Here is a 20,281-nt window from a genome sequence, read left to right as displayed (position 1 = left end):
TGTAACTAAAATAAAATTCTTTCCAATTTTTAAACACACCTTTTATCAAATTTTATATATTTCCTTTTATTTCCATTGTAAAGGATTATCAAATTACCATGGAAGTACCAGCACATATATATCCCTATGTATGTATGCATAAATATTGTTGCAAAGAAATGTATCACTATATTAATAACCTTTGCAGATTTTTATTATCCTTTTTTTTGTGAAATACTTTTTCTTCCATTTTTCCTTTTTTGTTTCTTCAATTATGTTTATTTATAATTCAAATTATAAATAAAAATTTGAATATACCATTATTAATTAACTTTAACAATGTATTTGCTTTCAATTTCAAACGATTTGTTTCTTATATACCTAGTGAAATACCTATTCGATAAGTATCTTATCATGTTTTTTTTTAATATATGTTGTTACATTATATCTTGAAAAATTATTTTTAGTGAAATTACCATTAAATTTTTAATACATTCCATTTATTTTATACACACATATATATTCCTGATACAACTATAAAATTATTTCCACATACAAAACCTATCCCATAATATTTTTTTTAATATTTAAAAATATTCTGAATAAGTCAGAATTAATTTGCACAACTAGCCAAAATTAAAAAAAAAACATTCTAACACACAGCTAGCTATGGCTACCATCATTTTTGAATAGTAAAAAATTTATAAAAATTTGGCGTTTTGTATATTAAAAGTTTTTAGTGAAATGACAAATATTTCTACATTTTAATATTCACATTTAAATGCAAATGTTGCAAATAAAACAAAAAAAAACAAAAAACATAAAAAAGGAAGAAAAAAAAGAAAAAATACTTAATAATAGGGGGAAATATATGCACCGCTGATTTAGGTCCTTTTTATCGGCATATCATTGAGTATCGGAATTCTGATAAAGCGTTTTTTTTAATATTCCCCTGCACTTATTTATTTCAACTTAAATGCCACAACACCCTAGAGAACTCTTTTGTTTGATACCAAGATTTTAACATAATAAATTGTAAAAAAAGAAAGAACTATAAGAACAAATAATTTGAGGAAGCAATATAAAAAGGCTTTGTTTGTAATTTTTTCCATTTTTTCTATATGTGCAATATGTTTTGATGATAAATATTTAATTTCATTTTTTAATATTTTTGCTTCGAAAATAATTTGATCAATATAGCTAGAAAAATCTTTTAAGTGATCAGAACTCAATGAAGGTCTTTCTCCTAACCCTATAGCAACAGTAACTACTTTTTTTTCCATCCATTTTGTATTTTTAATAATTATAGTATATACCCCAAGTTTGGTTGTATGAAAATAAAATATACCTTCAGTAGCTTCTCTTTTATATACAATTTCACCATCCGGATCGGAAATAATAAATAAGACCTTACTATCATCTAATTCATTATTTAAATAAAAAAGACCTCGAAAATATGTATTCAAATCTTGAATATCCTCATATAAAAATTCTTCAGAATTTCCAGAAACTTCAAAAGTTAACATAGTAGTTGGTTCAAAATATTTCATATTTTCATTCCATATACTTGTTAAATCTTCATCATTATATTCTAAATCACCGGAATCTACTTCTTTATAATCATTAGCATTAGGTTTCATTTCATTATTATTTTCTACAATTTTTTGGGCATCACTAATTTTAACGTTATTTGTTTCTTCATATATTTCCTCAGCCTTTTCATTGTCTAATAATTGTTTTTCAAATTTATTATATTCATCCATAAACTGATTATTATTCTTAGTGCCATTATTAATAGTATTCGATGCCGCACCGGATTTGGTTTTATCTGATTTTTTTATGATATTATCAGGTTTTTTTTTCGCATTATTTTGTTTACTGTTATTTGCATTGTCATTACTTTTTTTTTTACCTGAACTTTTATTATTAGAGGATGCTGAATTTTTGTTATTCTTTTTACTATCACTGCCTTTTTGTTTTTCTACACCCTTTTTGTTTTCATTACTATTTTGTGACGAAACGCCACTTATTAATATGTTGAATATAATCAACAAAATAACTATAAATAAATGAAAATATTTCCTTTTCATTTTTTCTAATTTATATAACTCTTTTAAGAATATAATTCGTAATATTATATACCCTTCGGAAAATATGCAAAACAAATATGGAAAAAAATTAGCTAAGCTGATATATAAATATATCTTCTCATAAAATTAATGAGATCCCAATAAATTAATCCATATTTTTAATACAAACACTTTTTTTTTAATTCAAAATGTATGCAAAAAAAATATCCTTATTTACCACTGGCTTTACAAATTTAATATAGTTTTTGTGAAATTAAAAAAATGAAAAAAAAAAAAAAATAGCTAGCAATACATTCTATCAAAAAAAAAACAAATTTGGAAAAAACCAAATGCAACGAAATAGTAGTTAAACGGGTATTCATAAATAAGCATATATATATTTATATCTATACTAATTTAATTATATACTATATAGCAAGAAATATTTTCATAACCTTCCCCCCAAAAAAAAAATACCTTGTATATGTATTACAATTTATTTATACTAAGAAATGATTATTTTTATGCACAAAGCTAAGTATACTATTTATGTTTAACTAATGAACAGCCATAAATATGTTTTATAAATTTATGACAAAGGTATTACATTTATATGGCAAAATTAATATAATAATTTTTTTTTCTATTTCCCTCTTTTTCATAAAAGGTTAATGTAAAGTCTAGATAGTATAAATGTAAATATGTATTTTTACAAATTATGGAAAAAAAAATTTCTAAAAAAATAATTAGCGATTAATAAGAAATGACAAAGATTGAAATAGTAAACTTAAATCATAAATAACAAAAAGTGAACACACTCTATTCTTCTTTCTTCATTTTCTTCAACGCCTTTTGTCTGACTACCTTAAGTGATGCTAACGAAACAATACTAAATAACCATTTAGGAAAACAATTATAAAAAAAAATTTGAATTTTATGAAAAAAATATGGAGAAGATATAACATTGTATGGTAAAATATTCCCTTCCTTCATTTTTTGGATAACACATTCAGAATACATTTCAGGGGTTGGTACAAATAAACTACTTTTTCTTATTTTTGATAATTTGGTTGTAATAAACATAGGAATATGGCACTGAACTTGTATATTATATTCCTTTAACTCAGCCTAAAAAACGTAGCAATCAATGAAAATTAATTAAAGCAAAGGAAAGCTGAGTGGACACATTCCTGTGATTAATAAGTAGAAAACGAAATAATCATTTATTTGCATAAGTATAAGGACTTACGTTCAAAGAATTCGCAAACGAACACACTCCATCTTTAACGGATGCATAGACAGTATATAATGGCGATGCTTGTAAAGCCGTCACACCACTTGATGTATACAAAATTAAACCTCTTCTTTTTTTTATCATGGCTAATAAATGAAAAAAAAATAACAATATGTATGGAAAGAACTATTAATGTAGGTATCACATACTTTTTTAAAAAATAAAAATTACTTGGTAAAACTAATCTTGTCATAAAATAAGCAGACATCAAATTTACATTCACCAATTGCTCTATTAGCTCGGTTTCCATTTCGTGAAAATACTGAAAGAAAAAATTCGTATATTTAATTATTCTACATATTTACATACATATTATATTTCTATCTATTAATGCATATGACTCTCATTGAAGGTGTGCAAATGAACTATTACTGCTACTGCTACTGCTATATATTTTTTATTTTTATTTTTTTGTACCAATGGGTTTGGATATGAAATTCCAACATTGTTAATCAAAATTCCGACATCAATTTTTTGAAGTTTGTCTTGCATACTTTTATATGAAGAAAATTTATGTTCATTATAATCAAAAACTATATAATCAATAGTTCTTTGACAATTTTTATTTATTTCCAATAAATCCTTTTTTATGCTTTTTAATTCCTTTTCATTTCGGCTAATTAATAATAAATTCACATTCTGCTTAGCCAATGCGTATGTTAAACTTTTCCCAATACCATCTGTGCATCCTGTAATCACTATTGTATTCCCATAACTTTTCAAATCCTTTAAAAATAATTTAGCCTTCAACTGCAAAATAAGAAAGAAAAATGGGGGATACAAATGTGTGTGCCAACATTTACATGTCCATAATTTTTCACATATTTAATGGATAATGAAAAAAAATTATGAACAAGCAAGGAAAATAAAAATAGCTTACATAATGTAATAACCAATATATCCCGAACAAGACATTTTTCACAACAACGACTAAGCCAATATAAAATATTGGATTCAAAGCACGTCTCCCAAAATAAGCTATCATTTTATAAATAGTCATGTATTTTTTCGTGTGTGACTTATGTATGTAAATATAAATTTTTTTTTATAAATAATTTTATATGTTTAATTAACTTGTTAAAGGGCAACGCTGTATAATTACAACATTTTTAGAAAATTTCAAAACTAATATATTTTAGTCATTAAAAAAAAGGAATATAAAAAAAATAATTGATCACAATTTTTTAGTTCATTATATAAATAAATAAGTGCTTACACTACATAAAAAATAATAAATAAAATTGTTGCATACACACATATATATGATAACATACGCATATTTCTACACAAGCATTTTTTACAAAAATAAAACAAAAAACGGAGTGAAAATAAACGAACGAAAAAAATAATTTACTTGCAATCGAATCGTTTTTGTAGAAAAAATATTTATTGTTATCAAACTGAAAATTATAATGACATCGCAAAAAATTAAACCCTTTTATTTCGTTCAAAAGGTAGACGATTAATGTTATTATTTTTGAGAATATGCATACATAATAAATTTGACACACACAAATAATAGTATTATTTTTTTTTGCTTTAGGAAATAACAAGCCAAATGATAAGAAATACATATATGTATATGCGATAATATAGTTGAATCAAAATTGGTAATACCTCTATAAAGTTTATAATAATATAATTTAAAAAAAAAATATCATATGCATTATCTATATCAATGTTCTTTGTTCTATTCTAAATTTTTTAAATTTACGAAAAACTTTGTTCGGCACTTAATACAAACATGTATTCATCCACATGCACATATATTTACTTTACAATCAGTTTAAATACATTTATATAATATATTGGAAAAATATAAAGAAAAAGTATAAAATCAATGCTTTATATAGCCGGCATTTACAATTTGTATACCATCACATTATTGTGGATTTTTTACATATAATTCCATATTCACATATAATAAAACTCTTTCAAAATTGTTATATATAAAACGGTATTAATAATTTCTCTTGTTAATATATCTTATTCTTTATATAGAGCATAAGTGTATATACTTCCCTTTCTTATTGTATCAACTTTGATGGTGAAATATTTTTCTATATTTTGATGTCTCTCATTTATTATTTTCATCACTAAGTTTAATCATGTCGTCTAATAAATTGTCATTAATTTCAAAACTATCCTGGTCGTCATCTGGGGGAAGAATTTCTATTGTTATAATATTCGTTTCTTGATTTTGATTTTTTTCATTTTTTTCTACATTATTATTAGGGTAGCTAGAAAGACAAACCGTAAAAAAAAACATGAAATAAAATAAAATAATACTATTACACCAACTTAACTTCATTTTTTTATTCTTTTAAATAAAATATAAATATTTTTTTAATTATAAAAGTGTCTTTGCACAAATTTGTTAATGTACACACAAAAAAAAATTATATCAAAATGGTGATGAAATAAAACAATGGAAAATGAAGAGAGAATAAAAAAAATTTCTAATATGAATGTTTGTTTATTTACTATATGTAAAATGTATACACATGTATTTAAAAGTTGTAAATAAAAAAATAAAAAATAGTGCCAACGCAAATTTATATTAGCTTGTATATACACAGGCGTACATATATTTCTATAAAATAACAACAGTATATATTATTTGCTTTTACACATTTCAATATATTTTTTGTACTATTATTTTATATATACTTATTTTGTGCTTGTATATGAAAATCTCAAAAAGTAACACAGAATGAGACACACATAAATATGGTTAAACTGTTCCCACATTAAATAAAAAATATAATAATAAAATAAAAGTCTTGTTTGTAATTCAGAAAATAGGTCTGTCTTACTATTATTCAAGATTATATATTATTTTTTTTTGCTGAAAATAATAACATGGATGAAAGCTATTTACTAAGGATTTTTATTCTTATATATTAAGTGTGTAAAATGACTAACTTACAAAGCTTTCTTTAAAATTATTTTCCTAAAATTATATGTCATGTTAAGGTGAAATGTGCTTTTTTATTGCTAATTCATAATTTTTCGAGCATATGTACAGGCATTTTTTTTATGTAGTGTGTGAATATTTTTCCTACGAATCCATTTATAAGCATACATATTATATGTCTTCAGTATGAAAATTACGAAACTTTCACTTTTTCAATTAATATAATATTTTTTCGTATCATCCAAATTTATAATATGGTTTTCACTTTCTCTTATTTGATTGCCATTAAAAAAATATAGTTGTCTAGCTATTATTTTATAATTGCCCATTTCCTCAATGTGCATACTTTTTTTTTTTTTTGAATTTTTATTACAACTATTTAATTTTCTTTTTCCTGTCTTCTTTGTTTCATTTAATATTTTATTTTCAATCGCTGTTTTTATTTTTATTTGAATTTTATGAATATCGTTGCTCGAACTGGAATAATCACTTGCTGTTGTATCAGAATAGTAGCTGCAATTATTGTAACTTATTTCTCCTATATTTGTATCTTCATTATTACAAAAGGCCATATTTTATTAAATAGAACTTTATTTTTTTATTTTATTTTAAGAAAATTTTAAGAAAAATTTCATATATTTTTATTGTATATTCCTTTCTTTTGGTGCTCAACCATTCAACTATGAAAGATTGTATATTTGTAAGCTTCTATATATGTGGGCTTGTGTGTAATTTTGGGAATATGCCAAATTATATAAAAATGTATAAAACAATAAAATATTATAATGATAAGGAAACAAAAATGTGGGTGATAATATTTTATATAGACTTATTCTTTTACAAAAAAAAATTGAAATGCTACTTGGATATATTTAAGCATAAATGATATTAATTATGAGAAATGAAAGGACAGTACTACAATTATTTTTTATAACAATGTGATAGCGTTTCTCTATTCTTCAATACAAAATAAATCTTTGGCTTATATTTTAAATTATTATAAAAAAATATTAATTGTAATTATATGTTTTCATTATTCAATTTCATATTATGTACATAAAAAGTAACAAACTTGAAATAAAATGAAGTAAAATTGAGAAAATAAAAATGTGTAATGATAAGACTTATTTAAAAGTTATAAAAAAATTTCAACAAAATGGTTTGGTAATGTAGCATTTAAAAATGTATTATACTGACTTATGTGAAAAAAACAAAAAAACAAAACATATCAAACTGATGCACATTTGAAAAAATAAAGAATTAAACATATAAACAATTATAAAAAATAAATAATATATGCTTTAAAAGGCTGAATTAAAGACATGTAAGTTCATAAATTAAAAAAAATAATACATGCATATTATATGCCACAAAAAATATTCAGGACAAAATATTTACAATCATATTATATTTAAAACCACTCTTTAATTTTGTCATTTAACTTTATTTATTTTTTTTCTACAAAATAAAAAGACACAAATATATCCTTACCCTTTTTAATAACATGCATGTACATAATTTTATCAAAATACGGAATGGGCACTCTGTCCCTTCTTTTATAATACACAAAATAAATTCATTATGCATTATGCATATTGTATAAGATTTATAAAAAAAACAAATATTTTATTTTTCAACCATTTTATGTTATAACTTTAAATTTGGAGAAAAGCCAAAATATTGACAAATCCAACATCCATAAATTATTTCTCTCAAATGTCCAAAAAAGAAATGACCCTTATTTTTTATTCTCTCTCTACTTGTCATATTAACGATTTCTTTTCAACTTTATGTAAAAAAAGGTGTATATTTTTTTTTAATTTATTTCTTAAAATGTTAAGGGGATACTAAATTTGTATTTTCCCATTCTCTTCCTTTTCATTCACAACTCAAATAACTAAAGAACGAACTTTGTAGAGATCATTCAATATGCATATGCATATATATATGTAGAAATAAAGGACTCGCATAATCTTTCCCCATAATTTATTCTCAGCTAGCTATGTGCATATATGTAAGACAAGAATTTTTTTTTCTGGCTTTTTCTTTCTACTAATAATAAATTATTTTATTATATCCGTCCAAAGTTTTACTATTCATTCTTATATGCTTTTTTCTTAAAAAGAGAATAATTTTTATAGCATAACAGATTGTATGATTACAAAAGTAAATTTTTTTTTTAACTTATTTTTATTATTATATAATTTTTTTAAATATCAATGTATTTGCATAATAATAAAGCGCAGTATATTATAGAGACACAATCATTTTTTAGATTCAAATAGTTTGTCTTTTTATAATTGAAAATTTATATAATTTAACTGATTGTTCATATAAAAATAAAGTCTATGATATGTTTACTAAGCAATTGACAAATGTGCGATAAGTAGACTCTGTACTATATAGAGAACCAAGTAGGTCGTAGCAACTGCTAAGCTAAAGGATGGAACGTTCCAACATATTTAGTGAACAAATTATTGAATTTTTAAAAAAAAAAAATATAAGAGAAAATAAATTAGTTTATGATAAAGAGAAAAAAGAAAAAAAATATGATGTCAATAATTTTAAAGTACATCGAACCAATGAGTTAAATAAAAATACTGTGCATTTTATTTTGCAAAATGAAAAAAAAGACGGTGCTAATAAAAACCAGATTGCTGAACGTGCAATACGACATAATAATATAAAAGATGATAAAACGGAAAATGGTGATGAAATACTTCCAAAAAAATTTGATAACTCTTCTATTTTAAAAATAAAAAATATAAAACTAAAAATTAATAAATACCTAGACAAATGTCATGATGTGTCCAACGAAAAGTTAAAAAAATATCATATCGATGTAAACAAAATAATAGATGAAATCAAAGAAGAAACACTAATTCGAACAAATTTATTACAAAAAAATCTACAAGCTTCAAACCAATTAATCGACGAATATATTCAAAAGTCAGTAACCATAAAATGGGATAATCCAAATGTTGATTTTCAATCACTTGCAAATAAAAAAGATAACTACCAAGTTGCAATAAAATATTATGAAAACACATTCTTATTTTATTTAGACAAGAATTTTATAAAAACCACGAATAATACTCTCGACAATCCACTGCCCAACAACGGTAGTAGTAGAAATAGCAAATTTGAGAATGGGAATGAGACAGAAAATTTTCAAACAATCGAAGAAATAAAGATACATATAACTCAACGAATGAAAGAGATTTCAAATAATTGGGTATCAGTTGAAAATATATTTACTAAATTAAACGAAGATATTAATAATTTCATTTTATATTTTGAAAAAAAATATGAAGATTCGAAAAAAGATATAAATAAAAAGATACAAGAATTAGAAAGCCAACTAAAAGAAACAATATATTATACTAATAACGAAATAAATGTTTTAATTGATAATGAAAGTGAAAAAAATAATATATTCATTGAACTTTTAAATTATTTTAATGATTATATATTACATTTATATAAATATATATATAATAAATATAAAGAATGTGAAAATATTTTTTATAATATTCTTTATGAACATGATCATAATGATAATTGTTATGTCTACTTGTCTATTTCCGAAAATTATATAAATAATTTAAAAAATGAAAAGTTTTTGAAATATATAATTAATATGTTTGAAAATAATTATGTAAATATATATAATGACAGAATAAATAAAATAAAAAAAGACGAATATTTTGTGAACTTTTTTATTTTAGAAAATTCACAAGATTTCTTTACCCCTTTTAATCAATATTATGAAAATTATATGAACAAATATGAACAGATAGAACGTCTCCTAATTAGTTATAAAAATGTTACCTTCAAATTATTTTTTGATTTTACCAATTTTAACAACATTATAAAAAATCATACTAAAAAAAAAAGAGAGCTAACAAAAGATCAACCCTATAATACTTTATCTAAATTAAAAAAACGAGACGGTACCAAAAATCTCACACATTTTGATGACAAAAAATTAAAAAGAGAAATTTATGAACAGTACATAAGTAATATACTAAATTATTACAATGCTATAAATTTAAGAGATGATTATTTTTTATTAACATTTTTTGAATTTTTAGAAAATTTAAAAAGTTGTGTAATTATGTCCTATATAGAAATACAAAAAAATATAACACATTACAACAATTATTGCAAAATAGAAACCAATAAATTGAAAAAAAATTATGATATTTTATATAATAAATACAATATTAATGTTAAAAAATGTATGAACTGTACAGATTATATACAACTCACCGAATTACACAAAGAAAATTTCGAGCTAGCCAAAAATATTCAATTGTTTTTTTGTACTGTTAAAGAAAATGCTAATTCTACCAACAACACATTTGTTACAAAATTGAAAGATAAATTAGAGATCTTATTTTTGTCAATTTTAAAAAAGGCGAAAATAATTTCTACAGGCATGCAAGAAGCCATAATAGTAGAAAAAAAAAATAAATCCGCCAAAAAAAAAAATTATGAACATGTCAGAACATATAACGACACAGATTTAAAAGTAACAAAACAGGAAAAGGAAAATAGTAAAAAAATAATAAAAAATATAGAGAAAGATAGTACAAATGTGAAACAAATAAGCATTAGTGAAGATGATAATATTGTGATTAAACAACTTATAGGAGAAGAAATAAACTACAAATACATTTTTGATTTTACAAGCTTTTTTCAAACTATATATGACAATTATAAGAATAATATTAAAACCTTATTATGCTCTAAAGAATTTAAATCAAAAAATAATTATCCTCTATACAAAAAAAATGAAAAGAATAAGACCCAGGAAAAAAGACATCGAAAAAAAAAAACATGTAACCTACAAACGAATGGTGGGAAGATAAAGATAAGTGCCGAAATATTGGTACGAAATATGCTTCACCAATTTCAAAAAAAAAAAGATGAAGAACTAGCCAAAAGAGAGCAACTAGCTGAAATAGACAAAACACAAAAAGATATTTCTTTTTTAAATCAGAATAAAAATGATGAAGAAGAAAATGATAATATCCCAATTGATGAACTAAACTATGATAATATTATGTACAACATTCAAATTTTAAAAAAGATGTTTGAAGAATTTTTACAAACATATTACACACATTTTAAGGATGTCCTCTTTGAGCATATGCTAAAAATAAAAGAGAATGTAGAACAAGAAGAATATACAAAATATTTTGAAAAGATATACAAAAATGATTATATAAAAACTATGGAAGAAAATGAAAAAGCAATTAGTCAAATAGCCGAAAATCTTAAATCCAAATTTATAAAAAATAAAGAAAATTTTGATAATTTAATAATCAAATTAAATAATTTAATAAATGAGTATACACGCGTTATAGAAGATCAAAATATTGAAGAATCGCTTATGAAATCTTTGAATAAAGTTAATAAATTGTTTTTAAAAATGGAAAAACAGGAAGAAAAAAACTACAAACGTGAATATCAAAATGACTGTGAATATGGAGAGGACTTTGATGTACTTGTTAATAATTTCAAAAATAACTATAAAAATTTTCAAGATAAGTTACAAAATATGATAAATGAATTAAATAAAGAAATTAAAAAAGTCCAAACATATTATGACATGGTCATAAAAATAAAGGAAAAAAATATAGACATTGAAGAAATAAAAAAATGTTTGCAAAATTCTATAAATTTCCGTCAAAATATTATTAAAAAAAAAAATGATATTCAAAATTTATATAATTCAAACATTTACATATTTAACAATAAAATTAAAGCAATACAAACAAATAATGCTACCATGAAGAAAGTAACCAAAAATACATTAACAAGTAATGAAACAATTACATACTTACATGCCAAAGAAGAAATTAAAAATGTTATTTTGATATTCTATTTTTTATTATATCATATTAAAAATTCAATTTCTATTACAAAAATGGACAACCAAAATAATACCCAATCTGGTGGTACTTCTAAACTACCTTCATCCATAACTACCTTGCCTGGTCAGGTAAAAAAGACAAGCATTAAATCGAGTATAAGAGAAGAGAAAAGCAGTAACAAAGATGAAACAAAAGCTAGTACACCACAAAATAAAAAAATAATATCTAATCCTATTTGTGATAATAAAATGGAAATTATAAATACAAATGAAATAAATATAAAAACTAAATTTGAAGAAATAGACAAGCATATATATAATAAACTTAAACTTTTTCAAAAAATAAAAAATATATATGAATTAAGAATAAGTACAAATTCCATTTTAGATAATATTTTTCTTTCTACAATTATTTCAAAAAATATCAACACTCTATTATTCTCAACAAGTGGAACCCCCCTTAAAGAAGAAATAGATCATGCAATTACTTTTTCGACACAAAATAATAAGGCTAACAACGAATTTTTAAAATTGTCTGACGATTTTAAGGGATCAGAAAAAAAAAACGAGACAGACCTAAATTTAGTAGACGCAAAAAATGATGTAAAAAAATATATAGAAAATATTTTGACTCGAAAAAAATATAGCGATTTAAAATTTTTTTTATATACTTGTATATATATTATAAGTATAATAACAAAAATTTTAACTCCATATAATAATAACTTCTTTAAAGAAAAGACTGGGGAATATAACCATGTTTTATTTATATATTATGATATTTCTTATTTAGTATATAAAAATTATATTTTACAAAATAATGAAAAAATAAAAAATAATAATTTAAAAGAATTATATATACAAAAAGATACTATCTCTTCTTATATTTATTATCCTAATAATATGTTATATAAAATAAAATTATTTAATTTATATAATTTTGAAAAAAAAGTTGTAGAAGAATTTTTACATACCCATTTCTACACATTAAGTAAAATGCAAACGAAAGAAAACAATGAAAACCCAAATTGGGTTAAAATTAGGGAAGAGGTAAGTTTAGAAAATTGCTCCTTATGTTACACCTTTCCATTTCTACCCATACCATTTTTAATGCAAAAACGTGATGTGTTCCTTTCTCAGTACATGCCAGACGTTTACACATTATCAACTTACTTGAAAGTCGTCTCAAAAAAGGTTGCATATTTTGCATTCAAAGAAATTTATGACCACCATAGCCATCTTACCAGGTACAGACAAATCTCGATCAGTAAAAATGCAACAAGCGTATGAGTATATAGTGAATATATTTACAATTACAAGTAGTTTCTTCAAATATTATAAATAGCTTACCCAATGAAAATTATATTTTTTTTTTTTCAAAAATTCAAGTCAACGGATAGACATAATGCAACAAAACTTTATCTTAAAATTTGAAGAAACAAGTGAAGAATTAGAAATAAAAGATGATGTTCCAGATACTATATTAATGAGAAAAGATGAATTATATAAATTATTCAATTTATATATTATAGGAATAAAAAATATTTTATCAAATCATTTATATTCATTATATGAAAACTTGTATAGTAATTTTATTTTTTTCGTATACCTTTTAAATATGTTACCTTGCAATTCTGGACTCGACCAAAATGAGTAAAGCAAAATAGTTATATATATATGCACATATAATATAGAGTAATAAGCGTTATTACAAAGGGATAACTTATGTAATAGTAGACAATGCCCACAACCTTAGCTATGATTATACAAACAAAAAGAAATAAAATTAGTGTGTTCGAGGCTTATCCATTTTGTAGCATTATGCAAAATGCTGTAAATAGCTAAGTTGATAAATACATTTTTCTTTTCTTTCCTTTTTTAATCTTTCATTTGCAATGACCCTATCGCTGCATTGGCAGATCCCCTCATGATTCCCCACACCAACCATGGGGCACAAGCTTTGCAAAAATCCACTTCATGGATAGCTCCATCGATTGTATACAACCAAAATAAATGAAAAATTAGAAAACTGCACAAATCACATTTCGAAACCTTTTCAAAACACACCGCTCCCCTTCCCCCTTTTCATCAGACGACTTAAGCGATATCAAAAAGAAAGTAGAAAGTGTATACGGAATTAATTATGAAAAAAAAAAAAAAATCAACGAAGCCAAAATATCCAATAATATAAATAAAGAACAGTTCCATATGCCATACAATAATGAAGATTCCTATATTGTGAATAAATTAGAAAGGTAAAAAATGTCAACCTGCTTGAGTGATCAAATATTTACGCCATATTAATGAGACCCCTCTGCGCGTTTTTATCAAAAACAAATTAAAACATGTTTTATAATTCATTTTTAGGAAAATTGAAAAGTATATGCTAAAATTTTATGCAGATATAACAAAAAAGATGGATACGAAGAAAATCGAAATAATCAAAATAATTTCAAACGATAAAAAAAATAATAGAAAATATTATGAATAAAAGATATAACGACATCAATATATGTGTACGTCTATTTATGTAAACAAAAGACAACTATCCATTTTATTTATCATTAAATATGTCTTTAGCTAAGATTGTATAAAATTGTATTAAGCTATATACATGATTAATTTTGTAAATTAGATCGTTATTCAAATTAATAAGCATATCTAAACCATATACATTAAGTTTATTCATGTCATTTTTATAGATATAAAAAGGTGAATCATTTTTATTATTATCATCATTCAAGCCAATATTCGATTTTAAATTCATATTATTTATCATTGATAAATCGTTAACTCTTGATAAAGGTAATACAACTGATTTATCTGTTCTTTGATTAAAACATTTATTAGAAATATTTTCAAAATTTTTTAAATCGGTACTGTTGTTACTAGTTTTAGTTTTTTGACCTATAACACTACAATTATTGTCATTCATATTTGATTCATATAAGTTATCATTATTTTTATGATCGTTCATATAATTTTCTTCATTTTCATTATTTATTTCATTTAATGTATCATAATTATATTGAAAAAAGTTTTCAGATTTATTATTATTATTTATTAGGTCTATTCCATTATTAAATACAGTTTCTAAATTATCAGACAAGTTACAATTAAAACTAATTATTGCATCTAGTTTATTTTTTATTTCTAAAATTGAAATATTCTCATTAATATTAGATGTCTCTCCTTCATTTGGAATCTCATTTTGATCATAGGAATTATTTAAAAGTTTTTCTTCTAATATATTTTTTTCCATAATACTTTTATTTTCAATAGATTTAATAAACAATGGCAAATATTTTAAAAATGTAAATATCTTTTTTTTATATTCATTTTCACTTTTTTTAGATTCAACAAGTAAATAATATATTTCATCTGTTGATAATTCTGCACATGGTCTAGTATCTTCATTAGCTTCATTGAAATCGTATATAACTTCTATATTTTTATTATCTACAATTTTTACGTTTTTTATAAAACTTTTAAGATCTTTTTCATTATTATTTTTTTCATTTTGTTTCTGTACATTTGTTTTTTCTACATTCTCTACCTCTTTTGTTTCTTTTTCAGACTCTTTACTCGTTTCCTTTTCACTTTCATTTTTTAATTTTGTTGCCTCTTCTTTATTTATATCGGATTCTTTTTCTTTATTTATATCTTGAAACGTTTCATCGTTTCTTTTTTCATTTGTTTTACAATACTCATCATATTCAATTAAAGACTTCCCAAGTAGTTGTAAAAATTTCTTCCTCCATAAAACACAAGCATTTAAACATAATAATTTATTTTTATTTGTTGGATCGTTTTTTTTAAAATGTTTTTTTAAAATATAATCAACCTTCTCTTCAAACATATCACTTATATTATCAAAATATTCTTTATATTTTTCATCAATAAATACATAATTTTCTTCACTCTTATTTTCATGTTCTATAAACATATTTCCCTCCTTGTTGGTCTCCTTATCTATATATTGTTTTTCATAATAGACACTCATCGTTTTCAAATTTTTATATTCTGCAAACGTGTGTGCAAACAAAAATAAACTAACAAGTCATTCAAAACCACAAAGTTATATCAAATCTTCCCATTCGAAAGGAAAAAAGTTCTGTACATGTAACGTACTATTTTACACACATATAAATGTGAATTGTTAATCTTTATATTTTGGAAAAATCTTCCGATTGCTTTCCGTCAAGCATTTTAAGTAATACTCCTGATAATGCGCACTAACCTCATAAAAGGCTATACCAATAGTATATATATTTTTTTGTTTCCAATTTTACACAAGTTTTAAATATGTCCTTCATAAATTATATAATTAATGCATTACTTTATCAGACGCATTTTATCTTTTCCTTATTCTCTTTATTTTTTTTTTACATATTTATATTTCACTTTTTTTTTTTTTTTTTTTTGCAAATAAAATGGAAATACAAATTGAAAAAAATAAATATCAGAGCAATCCTTTTTTAAACACAATTTTTTTCAACTTTAAAAAAAAAATGGAAAAATATACAAAATAATTGGGAATAAATGAGAAAAAATTCATACATATAAAAATTAAATATTTATAAATAAAAATTATTATATACATATTTTGTAAATATGTAATATATACAAAATTTAAGTATAAAAAATGTAATTTGTATGCAATATTAATACATAAATGATACGCACATAAATGGGCATAATAACACGCATAAAATACACATCCCCTCTGTCGTAAATTTTTTTTAACTCTTAAACAAAACCAAAATTTGTTTCATTCTTTATATTTAATTGTGTCACCTTTTTTGAAAATAAAAAAAGTGCAAAAATATATCTTATTTTAAATATTTTAAAAAATCGATATTTTATTCTCCCTGTGCATATGTCTATCTTTGGGAAAAGGGGGTTCCTCGGAAAATGTCTTTATGTATCCAAGTTATATTATTATTTTAATATTTATTTTTTTAATTATATACTTAAAAATAAAAATTTATGTTATTGATAAGTGTTAATATAATAGGAAAATAAACATGTGGATATATAAGCCAGTTTGCATACATATAAAGCATTTAAAATATATCTTCCAAATAAAGCATTGATCAATTATAAAATAAATATTTATATATGTCTATATATACTTCGTATAAACATGTGCGAATTAAAGTCTACTATTCCCAATGAATTACAGGTTGAATTTATTGAAGAGGAACAAATTTTAAATTATGAAAAAGAAACAAATAAAAAAAAACTTAAAGAAATATTAAAAAGGGTATATATAGGAATTTATGAAGACTCAAAAAATATCCTTCTTATGAAAAACACTGGCATTACACGTATCCTCAAAAAAAAAAACAAATAATAATAAAACTTTTTTAAAATGTTATATTGTATTATGCACATTATATGTTGATATAAACTATCCTTCTATTATTCCATAAATAATCTCTTCCTTTTTAATAAACATCTTTTTATTTCTAGACATTATAATTATAAGATGCTCTAAAGAAAATAATGTAGCCAGGATTATGTTTCCACATGTAAAACTCAAATTTTTTGATAACCCATTTATTTTATAACCAAATATGTCTACACACTTTTGTATTAAATAACCTTCTTAATCTTGTTATTATTTTGATATTTCTTTGAAAAGGATTTTGAATATTATATTATTGATATAAAAGACGATTTCGACTTCACAGTTTATTCACATTTTAAATGCTTACTTGATGATATACTTTTTGAAAATCCAAAGAATAAAGTTTTTATTCATAGGTAATAACACTTGTTTCCATTATTTCTCACCTTAACCACTGACCTCCATTCTTACATTATCCACACACACACACATTTTATTTCATACTATTCTAGCTATTTCGACCTTAACAATATTTTATATTTAATAATATTTTACATAAATATAACCTTAAATTGTAATATTGAAGATGCTTATTCATATGTAAAGAAACTATTTTCCAATTTTGTCATTCCACTTGGTAATATTTAAATGGCTCCTCAAACGAGTCTATAAATATGCAAAATAAAAAAAAAATATTTCTTATATTTTAACCTCCCTATTATTTATACATTTGATATGCTCCCCTTTTTAGATGACTTTGACAAAATATATTATTTCACAAAAAGGCACATGCTAACATATTATCCAGGGTATAAAATAAATGAAATAAAAAAATAAATACAATTTCTTTCCCCTTTTCTACATATGCAAATGTCTTTTTACTTATTCAATTCTTAATGCAGAGAATGTACAACCTATTTTGATGTTAAAGATCGAGATTGCTCATAAGAATATTCTTGAAAGGATGCCGCCTGTTTGTAACTTTTTAATGTGTTTTGCTTTGCCTATCCGTCACCTTTCGTTATATTTTTAAACATTTTTATTTCCACACATTTATGTATACAAATAAATAAGTAAACAGAATAATTCATAGTGTTGACTTGAAAAAAATTAATAAAAAAAAATACAGCTAGCTAAATTATCACTTAAAAAAAAAAAAAAATTTAATTTGGTGAGTAAAAATTCGATGAAAAAAAAAGTGAATTTTTCATTTATAAAATTGTCAACAATGGAGATGTGAATAATTTGATAAGTTACTATGAGGTAGCTAATAATTTTTAGTATATTTTTCATATACATTTTCAATATTTTTAACTTTATTTTTTATATAATTGTCTAATTTATTTCTTTCTTCAATTTTCCATTCATCCCCTTCAATATTTTTCCCTATAAAGTCTCGAATTTTATGACGAATATTTCTTATATCATTTTTTACTTTTTCTAATAAATCCTTTGCTTCCTTTTTTTTTTTTAATTTAACCTCATTAGTTAATGGTGGAATTTGTAATAAAATACATTGCCCATCATTAGATGTTGTAGGATTCCAAGTATTATCCTTGACTTTTAAAGTATGAATTATTTTTTGTATATCACTAATTATATATGGATAAAAATAAATCGTCTTTGATGATTTAATAACTACTTGTGAAAGATCTGATAATTTATATTTTTTCTTATCTTTTGTAACTACAATATTATTGAAAAAATCAACTGTTAATGTATTTTCTAAAAGTTTTTTCATTTTTATATCAAAATTTTTTATAATTTCTTCAATTTTTATATCATATGATTTATAATCTACATTATTATTCTCATTTGTTATTCTTTTTACATTCTCTTTTCCTTTTCTATTTGTATTATCATTATCTTCTGTTTCATCATTTCTTATCCCTGATATTTTCAATAAATTACGAAATTTTTTTGTTTCTTTATCAGTTTTTTCCTTTTTACTTCCAAAATTTAATCCTTGCACACACAAAAAACCATAACTCCCCCTATTAATTTTATTACTATTATTAACAATGGGACTCAAATAACTGCTACTAAATATATTCAATCTTCTAAATGGCCTATTCATTTTTATTGAAACATACTATTATCCTTCTCATTTTACTGTAATCTATATTATAAGGAAAAAAATTATGTAAAATCGAACGCTCTATATTCGTACTACTCATGCATATACAATAATAAATATTTTTTTATAATCCTTATGATCCCTATCTATATATAATCAGATTATTTCAGTCGCTATAATTAAAGGGAAAATACTATATGTATATAAATGCATAAATAAACAATATATAATTTTGTGTGTTAATTTATGCCCAATACTAAAATGGAAAATCCACCAAACTTATATTACATCATTCTATAACAAATTTATGATCCACAAAATTTTGAAAAAATTATAAAATTCGTAGGATGCTTAGTATACATGCACAGTTAAAGCAAATCACCATCTTTAATAAATTCATTGCTATTAAAAAGTAAGAAGTAAAAAATGTTTTTCAAAACTATTTTTTAAAACGATTTTATTTCGTAATTTTTTCACACTTTTGGATATACCTCATTGCATTTTTTATGGCACATGGCACTTTCTGATGTTGCACAAAATAATAAACATCTTTTGAATGAAAATGACATATTTTTATTAATGGATAATCTATAGCATGATCTATAAATCATAATCCACATAAATCTCTTTATAATGATAATAAAAAAATTATTCTTTTTTCCCATCTTAATAACTAATCAATAGTTATAGAAATATGATAACCTCTTTTAA

The 20,281-nt window shown here is 22.8% G+C and overlaps 8 protein-coding genes across 8 annotated transcripts; 2 read left to right on the top strand and 6 right to left on the bottom strand.

Moving 5' to 3' along the window:
* Positions 1 to 968: 968 nt before the first annotated feature.
* On the bottom strand, positions 969 to 2,069 carry PCHAS_0522700 (transmembrane emp24 domain-containing protein, putative; the record flags this gene model as incomplete). The annotated part of the gene is made up of 1 exon (XM_740805.2): positions 969 to 2,069. The coding sequence occupies one exon, from the start codon at positions 2,067 to 2,069 to the stop codon at positions 969 to 971; it is 1,101 nt and encodes a 366-aa protein (XP_745898.2).
* A 798-nt stretch (positions 2,070 to 2,867) lies between these two features.
* Positions 2,868 to 4,327, bottom strand: PCHAS_0522600 (steroid dehydrogenase, putative; the record flags this gene model as incomplete). The annotated part of the gene is made up of 5 exons (XM_016797382.1): positions 2,868 to 3,176; positions 3,298 to 3,428; positions 3,514 to 3,604; positions 3,760 to 4,092; positions 4,223 to 4,327. The coding sequence occupies 5 exons, from the start codon at positions 4,325 to 4,327 to the stop codon at positions 2,868 to 2,870; spliced, it is 969 nt and encodes a 322-aa protein (XP_016655246.1).
* A 1,092-nt stretch (positions 4,328 to 5,419) lies between these two features.
* Positions 5,420 to 5,653, bottom strand: PCHAS_0522500 (conserved Plasmodium protein, unknown function; the record flags this gene model as incomplete). The annotated part of the gene is made up of 1 exon (XM_016797381.1): positions 5,420 to 5,653. The coding sequence occupies one exon, from the start codon at positions 5,651 to 5,653 to the stop codon at positions 5,420 to 5,422; it is 234 nt and encodes a 77-aa protein (XP_016655245.1).
* Positions 5,654 to 6,471: 818 nt separating this feature from the next.
* Positions 6,472 to 6,831, bottom strand: PCHAS_0522400 (conserved Plasmodium protein, unknown function; the record flags this gene model as incomplete). The annotated part of the gene is made up of 1 exon (XM_016797380.1): positions 6,472 to 6,831. The coding sequence occupies one exon, from the start codon at positions 6,829 to 6,831 to the stop codon at positions 6,472 to 6,474; it is 360 nt and encodes a 119-aa protein (XP_016655244.1).
* A 1,871-nt stretch (positions 6,832 to 8,702) lies between these two features.
* On the top strand, positions 8,703 to 14,631 carry PCHAS_0522300 (conserved Plasmodium protein, unknown function; the record flags this gene model as incomplete). The annotated part of the gene is made up of 6 exons (XM_016797379.1): positions 8,703 to 13,190; positions 13,281 to 13,387; positions 13,530 to 13,793; positions 13,919 to 13,973; positions 14,166 to 14,395; positions 14,508 to 14,631. 6 exons carry the CDS (start codon positions 8,703 to 8,705, stop codon positions 14,629 to 14,631), a joined length of 5,268 nt encoding a protein of 1,755 aa, XP_016655243.1.
* Positions 14,632 to 14,694: 63 nt separating this feature from the next.
* PCHAS_0522200 (conserved Plasmodium protein, unknown function) lies at positions 14,695 to 16,143 on the bottom strand (the record flags this gene model as incomplete). The annotated part of the gene is made up of 1 exon (XM_733081.2): positions 14,695 to 16,143. One exon carries the CDS (start codon positions 16,141 to 16,143, stop codon positions 14,695 to 14,697), a length of 1,449 nt encoding a protein of 482 aa, XP_738174.2.
* A 1,143-nt stretch (positions 16,144 to 17,286) lies between these two features.
* On the top strand, positions 17,287 to 18,441 carry PCHAS_0522100 (conserved Plasmodium protein, unknown function; the record flags this gene model as incomplete). The annotated part of the gene is made up of 6 exons (XM_016797378.1): positions 17,287 to 17,470; positions 17,616 to 17,674; positions 17,788 to 17,909; positions 18,006 to 18,130; positions 18,245 to 18,302; positions 18,396 to 18,441. 6 exons carry the CDS (start codon positions 17,287 to 17,289, stop codon positions 18,439 to 18,441), a joined length of 594 nt encoding a protein of 197 aa, XP_016655242.1.
* A 319-nt stretch (positions 18,442 to 18,760) lies between these two features.
* On the bottom strand, positions 18,761 to 19,570 carry PCHAS_0522000 (ribosome-recycling factor, putative; the record flags this gene model as incomplete). Its single annotated transcript, XM_730875.2, has 1 exon — positions 18,761 to 19,570. The coding sequence occupies one exon, from the start codon at positions 19,568 to 19,570 to the stop codon at positions 18,761 to 18,763; it is 810 nt and encodes a 269-aa protein (XP_735968.2).
* Between the last annotated feature and the right edge of the window lie 711 nt (positions 19,571 to 20,281).

Source organism: Plasmodium chabaudi, assembly GCF_900002335.3.
Source record: "Plasmodium chabaudi chabaudi strain AS genome assembly, chromosome: 5".
Lineage (NCBI taxonomy): Eukaryota > Apicomplexa > Aconoidasida > Haemosporida > Plasmodiidae > Plasmodium > Plasmodium chabaudi.
Note: the sequence above shows the minus strand (reverse complement) of the source record. Positions and strands in the feature narration are given on the sequence as shown.